At 48.2% G+C, this 9,098-nt stretch overlaps 1 protein-coding gene across 1 annotated transcript in view; it reads right to left on the bottom strand.

The window, feature by feature from the left end:
- Nucleotides 1–5,054: 5,054 nt before the first annotated feature.
- Nucleotides 5,055–9,098, bottom strand: part of PEMT (phosphatidylethanolamine N-methyltransferase) — a 109,250-nt gene continuing 105,206 nt past the window's right edge. The window contains exon 7 of the mRNA XM_081840067.1: nt 5,055–7,754. Within this exon, the coding sequence (XP_081696193.1) occupies nt 7,706–7,754 (49 nt within the window). The 3' untranslated portion in view covers nt 5,055–7,705. The remainder of the gene's footprint in view (nt 7,755–9,098) is intronic.

Genomic DNA, 9,098 nt, shown 5'->3' with positions numbered 1-9,098 from the left:
AGTGCTCACTGGAAGGACAGATCCTGAAGCTGAGGCTCCAATACTTTGGCCACCTCATGAGAAGAGAAGACTCCCTGGAAAAGACCCTGATGTTGGGAGAGATGGAGGGCACAAGGAGAAGGGGACGGCAGAGGACGAGATGGTTGGACAGTGTTCTTGAAGCTATAAACATGAGTCTGACCAAACTGCGGGAGTCAGTGGAAGACAGGAGTGCCTGGTGTGCTCTGGTCCATGGGGTCACAAAGAGTCGGACACAACTAAACGACTAAACAACAACAAAGAAGTGCTGAATCGCAAGCTGTGAATGTGCAGACGTGGCACTGCGGGTTGCGAATGTGCGTCCCGCACGGATCACGTTCACAACCTGAGCATCCACTGTATTATTATTATCATCATCACCACCATCACTGTAACACCAGCTTTGTGGCTTCCAAAGGCATGTTTTACTGATGCTGCAGTCAATGGACCGGCGCTCTGAAGAGAGACTGCAGAGTCCACACTTCTTCACCGATGCCTTATGTACCTCTTTCCACTCCATTGCAAGCAGTGTGCTCTGCAATCTTTCCCCCTTGCTTCTAATCCCACAAAGCTCTGCAGGTGGATCCTGATGTTTGTTTAAGATGGCACATGATAACCTCTCCATCACCAAAGGGGCTGTTGCTATCTAATAAATGATGGCATAATGCTCACCTGACTTGAGAAAGCCAAACACTTTTGCTGCACGTGAATCTAGCAGGTGTCAGGCTCAGGAAGCTGTGCGCACAACTAAGGCAGGGAGCATCGTTGAGGCTGTTTGAATGATGGATCTGCATGTATTTTACATCAGGGCAGGGAATCTGTGGCCAGATGATACCCGAATATATAGAGTTTTTGCACATATTACTTGGCCTTATGCTGATGGGAGCAGCGGTGGTTTTAGGGTAGCGCAACCGATGCAGCTGCACAACAACATGGTGGAACGAAGTGTGACAGGTGGGGGGAGGCGAATTTTAGCATCGCACAGGGTGCCGCTGAAAATTGAGAGCCCAAAGTCTGCCACTGGCTTCAGAAATGCACCGCAAAATTCTGAGAAGTGCAAATTTGGAAGTCTGCATTCCAGTTCTTGCATAATGTCAGTTTATATCCTTTAACTGTGAGCTGAATTGAATTTCTCCCCTCTCAACCTTTCAAACGCCATCTTCCCTCCCCCTTCTTCTTTTAATAATTTGAAGTTGCTTTTCCTCATCCACATGGAAGGAAATGAAGTTGGTCCTGGGTTCTCCCTGCTGCGGAATTCAGATCAGATTGAAAAACGCTCCTTCTTGGTGCCAGCTTAGAGTCTGTGCATCTTTCACTCTGAGAGCGTTTGCCAAGCAACCAGATAATAATCGTATCTCACCACGAGTGCTTTTATTTACCTTCATTTTCTCAGAACAGCAAGACATAGGTGAGGAGGCCTCTTCCGCTGTTGAGTGGCGGTTCTGCCTTGTGATTAACAGAGGCAGGTATGAACCGGCTCCAGCCAACACAGCCCCAATTAATCTCGACCCACGAGGCAGCGGTCCAAAATAATTATCCCTTGAATAAATAGCAACAGAGCAGAGACCGAAGGCCTGGCCTGTCGCAGGATCGCAGAGATCTCCATCAACGCTCCATTCTTAAGTGTCGTTGTGATGCTCAGTAAGTCCCCAAAGGATTGGTTGCAAAGCTCAAGGAAATGACCCCACTGGTGTTAGAAGCTTGAAATTGAGAAGGGTAAGCTAGGGATGGAAGATGCGTGAAATCATGAGAGCGTTAGGCTGAAGGAAGCCTTAGATGAAATCTTTAGCCAGGGTTCAAGTCTAGAAACTTGTATTTTAATATTTTGCTAGAAGCCGCCCAGAGTGGCTGGGGAAACCCTGCCAGATGGGCAGAGTATACATATATTATGATGATGATGATGATGATGATGATGATGATGATGATGATGATGATGTTTTTTATGAAGACGCCTACTGGATCAAACAGAAAAACTCCATCTGGTCCAGCATGGAGTAGTGGCCAGATGGCTCCAGGATGCCAAAGAAATGGGCACCAAGACAACAATCCTACAGCCTGGATAGCTCAGTTGGTTAGAGCATAATGGGGATAATGCCAAGGTTGCAGGTTCAATCCCCATGTGGACCAGTTGCGTATTCCTGCATTGCAGGGGGTTGGACTAGATGATCCTTAGGGTCCCTTCCAGCTCTACGATTCTTTGATGACTGACTTAGGTTTAATACTATCAATACTTTCAGTCCCAACCAGATGGCAGATTAAGTTGCTGGATTATGCCGAACTGGCAAAAACGACCGGAAGAATCAGAAATCAGGAAGACCAAAATTTTAATGAAGAATGGGCAAATTTATAATTTATCTTAAAAACCATTGTAAGCATGCAACATGTTAGTAGGATTGGAATAACACTTGTACAGTGGTACCTTGGTTTACAACCATAATCCGTTCCAGAGGTCCGGTTGTAAACCAAAACAGGTTGCAACCCAAGGCGCACTTTCGCCAATGGGGCCTCCAAAAAAGATTGGGTTGTAATCCAAAAAAAGGGACATGCACTTCTGGGTTTGACATGGTTTTAGTCCAAAACAGTTGCAAACCAAGGTACCACTGTAGTTTAATGGTGAATTTTGGACACAGTGGAGAAGTAAAAGATTTGGATTATTATAAAAGATGCAGGAGGAAATGATTAACAATAGGACCCATAAAGGGCAGGAGGGAAAGTCCAGGAGAGTCTATGGAATCTTGTCTTTATGTTGTATGTTGAAAATGTGATTGTAAAACTGTAATTTGGAAAACCAAATGAATTTAATAATAAAAAAAATGCTATCAATACTTTCAGCAGGGCTCAGTTGAAACCAACCCAATTTGATTCAGAAAATGTGGAATACTGAATTTAAGACTGGTTAGAACCGGAAATTGCCAGATTCACCACTTAGCAATTGCTGACCCTCCTCCTGTCGCTGTGCCTCCAAGATGCACGTATTGCATTTGGATTCCTGAGCAAGGCCGGCCCTACCATTAGGCAGCGCAAGGCAACTGCCTCAGGCGGTGGATATCCAGGGACAGCACTTCCTATACTCCTTCTGAGCACCTACCATACATCGCTGTCTGTTCCCACATGGCCGCTCGCAGCCTGTCCTGCTGTCTCAGGTGTGATGGAGATTGCTACCTCATCATCAACGTCAAAGGAAGATTAATTTGCCAGTGTGGTTGGGCTCTGTAAGTGGAATTGGGAAAAGATGCCACCTCTGCCTCGGGTGGCAAAATGTCTTGCACTGAGAGCAACTGCTCAATGTTGCAGCCACCTCGGAGAAGGCCTGCTGTCAATGTGATGAGCTGATTGACAGACGCCGTGCCTCTCCCTGGATTCAACTGGACTGCAACCCTTGTGGTGGGTGCAGAGACGTTGCCAGACAGATCTGCCCCGATTCTTAGAAATTTCCCGAGCGATTCATGACGACATTAATGTTTCTTTAGAAATGGGGAGCAAACGGCATTTAATCTTCGGCAACAAACACTGCCAAGAAGCCAAAGGCGGCAGCTTGGGAACAGAGGTGTTGTGTTGTTGTTTTTGAATATAAAAAAAAGCAGAACAAGACTCGCTGCAAGCACAACCAATATTCTAAACTTCTCGTTTTGTAAGAAGAGACAGCCAGCAAAATCCGAGCCTCTGACTGCAAAGAACAGGACAGACCCGGAATCTGTTGTTGTTTAACACCTCCTTTCATCACTGGCTTAGCAGATTTATGGATTATGCAAGGGGAGAGTATAAAGGAGTAGCTGTTGACATTAGTGTCAAGCAAAGTCGGGGGGGGGGGGAGGGCCCTGCAAGGTGAAATCTGCAGGCCAAGATGGTGGGACAGAGTTGGGGTGGGTGCTGAGCAGCAACGAGGCTGGATGGGTGTAGGAATCCCTTGCTGGGAGCACCCAATTGGCTGAATCGCAGCATCTGTGCAATTTTGACATGCCACCCTAGGGCCATCTAAACTGCAGTAACCTTGGTGTTGAGAGGGCGGGCTTTGGGCCTTTGCCTGACACCATTAAGTACTGTTAAGGGTGTCAGAGCAGAAGACAGACATACATATCATTGAGGACTAGAAGAATTACCTTATTTTTCGTCCCATAGGACGCACAGGCCCATAGGACGCACCTAGTTTTTTGGGGGGGAAATCAAGAAAAAAAAAATTTATTTCCCCTCCAGGTGTGGGGCTGGGGCGGGGGAAGCCCGAGCTTCCCCCAGCCCCCAGAACAGGCTGCTATCCGCTAGCCGTGTGGCTCTCCCACAGCTAGTGGAGCGCTGCGCGAAGCCCAAAGCTTGGGGCGTGCTGAGCCCAGCGCGCCCCAAGCTTCTGGGTGCCGGCAAGGTCTCCGCTAGCTGTGGGAGAGCTGCATCTCCCACGGCTAGTGGATAGCTTCTTGAAGCCTGGAGAGTGAGAAGGGTCGGTGCGCACCGACCCCCCTCACTCTCCAGGCTTCAGCGAAAGCCTGCATTCGCCCCATAGGACGCACACACATTTCCCCTTCATTTTTGGAGGGGAAAAAGTGTGTCCTATAGGGCGAAAAATGCGGTATTCACTCAGATATTCTAAAGATATCAGACTAGGGGCTGAACTCTGAGGGCTACAAACGCCAACAGCTCACACAAAAATGCAGAACCATAACATGACAGTGATTTTACCAGGGAGGTGCAGGACCTAGCAAATAAGGACAACTGGAGTGCATGGAGGCAGCTGCTTTCTTCTGAAAAAAACCCCCAATTTGCCCTTCGACAAGCGAGAGCTAATTTAGACCCATTAACTATAAGCCAAACCAGTGAAACCTGACATACGTTGTCTGAATAATGCAATGCATCTTTGCCTTCTCAGTTGTTAGGGGGACTAGTGCCCCCTCGCCAACATGAAGCAAGTTGAGAGGCTGGGGTGGGTGTGTGGAATATCTAAATATACTGTCCTTTTAAAGAAGTCGTGAACAAGGCTGATCAAAAAGCAACAGGGAACATAGCATACGATATGTCTGGCAGAACAAGGAACACACACAAATAACCCTGGACTTCTGTATTTTATTTTTTCAAACGGGCATTTAGCACTCAGCACCTTGAGGCCCAACTGCTGTGGACAAAGCGGGGGGAAACAGGGTAACGCTACCAAGATATAAAGCCCAAATTTGACATGGGCTTCCATGCTGTAGCTTGCTTAATATAGCACCGAGAAGGGCCAGAGCTCACTGGTACAGTGTGACGGAAAAGTTTGTTTACTGAGCAGGTTGAGTTGCTGAGTGATTTTTTCCCCTTGCCAGCAAATAGTTAACTAGCAACAATTCCTGATCAGAAGTCTGATCTAGGGAAGATGTGTAAAAGGAAGTAACCTTAAGCCTGAACAGCATACAAACTATAACTTAAGACAGGTATACATTTTAATAAAAAGCAACAGCACTGTTTGTTACATGTCTGTGGAAGAAGAACCAAAACTCCTTGTTTACACCCGTTATAATAAAGTTTGTTTGCAACCTGTTTTCCCAAAAGGAAAACCCATTCTCCATTGGGGATTTTACCCGAGGGAAAGGGAAACAGAGGCATGGCGCAGCGAGAGAGAGGGCTGTTGTGCCGTTGCATACAGCATCTGACAGAAGGTTCCAGGTTCGAATCCTGGCAACTCCAGGTAGTGTTGGAACAGACTCTTTCCTGCAACCCTGGACAGCTGCTGCCAGTCAGTGCAAACAGTATTGAGCAAAATGGCCCACTGGCCTGACTCTGTATAAGGCAGCCTCCTGAGCTCCTGTCTCCTTTTGGTATTTAGTGAGTATAGTTTGGGTGACTGGAGCTAGTTCAGAAAGGTAAAATGCATGGGGCACAGAAGGTTAGGGCAGCAGTGGAAGGAATCTGGATAAGCCCCAGAAGCCAATATTGGGATTGTCTGGGAGATCTTGGAAACAATGGGAGAGCAGTGGGATCACATATTTCCATGGCAGGCTGGTGGAAAGTGGTAGAGCCATAAATGAACACCAGTAAGGAGAGAAAAGGGAAAGGAATTTATAGCACCAACTGTACACTCAGCAAAAAAAAGGCACCAGATTCCTCATATTGATAAGGGCACCCGATAGCTTTTCCATCCCTTGATCTCCAAAAGGCTTTCCAGTCTCTCTCATCTTTTCGGCCTGGCCTGAAAATATGGGGTTTGACAGGCAGAGGACGGACACATCTCTGGAGGAAACCAGAACCAGTTTAAGCATGCCGTCATTGATGTGACCTCAGCTGCGGTAAATGTCTTCAAATACATTTCAACTTTTCCCAAACCAAAGGGGCAATCGGCTTTGTATTCTGGGCAAGTGCTCAGAGAAGATTTGTGATGCCTATGTCATGTTACTTGTCATATTGTGGCTCTCACTGCCCCTTTGACATCCCCAGAGGGATTTGATCTGGGTGTGACTGGAGCGAGACTCGTAAGAGCCCAAAGATAATACTTCTGAGGCTTAATCTCGGAAAAGCCGCTCGCGTATTTCGGAACCTAAATTCTAACTGCGTGATGTCAGAGCAGGTCTGCCAATGACATCGAGGGCAGAAAAGAGGCCAAGAAGTCTGCTGCAAGAATCAAAAGACCTCACAGGGTGCGAAGCTGAGTGTGCAGCACATCCTAATTAAGTCATGTGCAAATGTGCACAACCAGAACAGCCAGGTAGAGAACTGAAATACTCGTGCAGCAGCGTCAAGTGATGTAGCTTGGGCAGGAAGTACCATTTCGGACTGCAGGAAGGGAGAAAATGCTTCTTTAAAATCTGTCACATTTAAAAAAACAACAACAGCAAGGGCCTCCCTGCACAGAATTCTAGCTTATCAGGGAGAATGCTTAGCTGAGTCTTTCCCCTGACATGTTTGTTTTCTATGGGGAGAGGGGCTTGTCTCGCTCAAAACCTGTCAAGTTCTCCAGCTGAAGTGTGGAATGGTTCAGCCCAGCAAAAGGCACACCATATAACCATTTGAGCTCTGGGGCGCCCCACGAAAAAACACCTGCCAAGCTTCCGAGTGTGATGCTCTGGCTGAAAAGCTCCACGAGAAGAGGGGTAGCAGAAAAATGACCTCGGAACGTTTGCGTGGACATGAGAAGACGGTGTGATAAATTGCGGCGCTGGGCGTTCCTGCGCAGGGAACGAGCTCCAAACCCCGCTTCCCTTTCCAAAAGGTTAACGCCATCTCCTCTACGCCAGCAGGGGCAAAGCTCTCGTGTGCGTTCAACGGGCCTGTGCAATTATGGCTTTCCTCTCCTCCCCCCAAGAGGAATGTACATTAATCATTTTTTGGGGATGTGTGGTTACAGTACATAAAATAACCAGGCCTCCTGCCTGTTCCACTTTTCTCAACGCTCTCCAGTATATAATCAAGGCATTCAGACTTGGCACACTTAATGGAAGCTGCTGAAAGGCAGGGGTGGGGCGGGGGTCTTCGTCAAAATACCCCTGCCCCGCCTGGGGCTGGTGAGAGGCTTTGTAAAGGATTGGGGGGGGGGTCCTTCCACAACCACTCCCTCCCAACTCCATCTCGAAAGGAGGCTTCTGAAGAGTCCGTGGAAAGCATGATTAGAAGCCAGGCTGTACTTTTCACACACCCCGTCAAATTAGCCTGCACCCATTAGCTAGTGGCGGCGGCGGCAGGCTAGCTTCCAGCTTCCAAACTGAGCCATTCTTCTCAGGCTTCTTGTGGCCTAGTTGCTCTTGGCTGCTTTCTGGCGATATATTTCTTCTGTGAAAGGCCTGGCAGAGGGAATCAGGAGCGGCATACAAGTTTGACAGGGAGACAAGAAGAAGAAGAAGCTGGTTAACATGAGACGACCCCCGTTTCCCCCGTCTCTTCCTGCGCCAAACCCACACATTTAAAGCACACATTGCTTCCCCCAAAGAATCATGGGGACTGTAGTTTAGGGGTGCTGGGATCTATTGTTATTAATTGTATTTAGTTTGTATTCCCCCCTCCTTTTTCTGTTAAGATTGCAGGTGAAAACCAGGGGGGAGGGTGCTGGGAGTTGTAGCTTCGTAAGAGGTAAACTGCAGTTCCCAGGGGAAGCCATGTGTATGAGCCCCTACTGCCAAAACAGAACCATAAATCCTATACATGCAGGCTGAATATGCAGTTAAATGGCTGGGGTGGCAGAATGGGCAAGTCCATAGCATGCCCTCAGCCCCCAACCTTTGCCCCTTTCCCCAACAAACCTGGTCTCTGACTATTGTTAAGTAAGTCAGTTCTGTGTATCACAGCTTAGCATGACCAACAGATGGAAGCCAGGCTGGAGCTGAGTGTTTAGGAGCGGATTTGATGTTAGTGGCTCCTATAACTTCCTGTGAAAGGGATGTGGTTCAATAGAAAAGCACATCCTTTGCACAAATAAGGTCTCAGCTTCAGGCCCAGGGATCTCCAGGTAGGGCACAGCAAGACCTGAGTCTCTGGAGAGCTGCTGCCAGTCCGTGCAGACAACACTGAGTTATATGGCACAATGGACTGACTTAGTACAAGACAGCTTTCTGTTTCTAAACTTAAATAAGAACATAGGAAGAGTTCCTGCTGGATCAAGCCGATGGCCTACGTAGCCCGGCGTCCTGTTCTCATATTGGCCAACTGGATGTCCATCATGGGAAACCAGAAAGCAGAATTCGAAAACAAGGGAGTTATCCCCTCCTGCAGCTTCCAGCGACTGGTATTCAGAAGCATTAACTGCCTCCAACTGTGGCGGCATGGCACAGCCGTCATGGCCAGTAAGCAACTGGTAAGGTAAAGGGACCCTTGACCATTAGGTCCAGTCGTGACCGACTCTGGGGTTGCGGAGCTCATCTCGCTCTATAGGCCGAGGGAGCCGGCGTACAGCTTCCGGGTCATGTGGCCAGCATGACTAAGCCGCTTCTGGCAAACCAGAGCAGTGCACGGAAATGCCGTTTACCTTCCCGCCGGAGTGGTACCTATTTATCTACTTGCACTTTGTGCTTTCGAACTGCTAGGTTGGCAGGAGCAGGGACCGAGCAACAGGAGCTCACCCCGTCGCAGGGATTCGAACCGCCAACCTTCTGATCGGCAAGTCCTAGGCTCTGTGGTTTAACCCACAGCGC

Source organism: Podarcis erhardii (genome assembly GCF_964252035.2).
Source record: "Podarcis erhardii genome assembly, chromosome: 14".
Taxonomy (NCBI): domain Eukaryota; kingdom Metazoa; phylum Chordata; class Lepidosauria; order Squamata; family Lacertidae; genus Podarcis; species Podarcis erhardii.
This window is presented reverse-complemented; position numbering and strand designations above follow the sequence as displayed.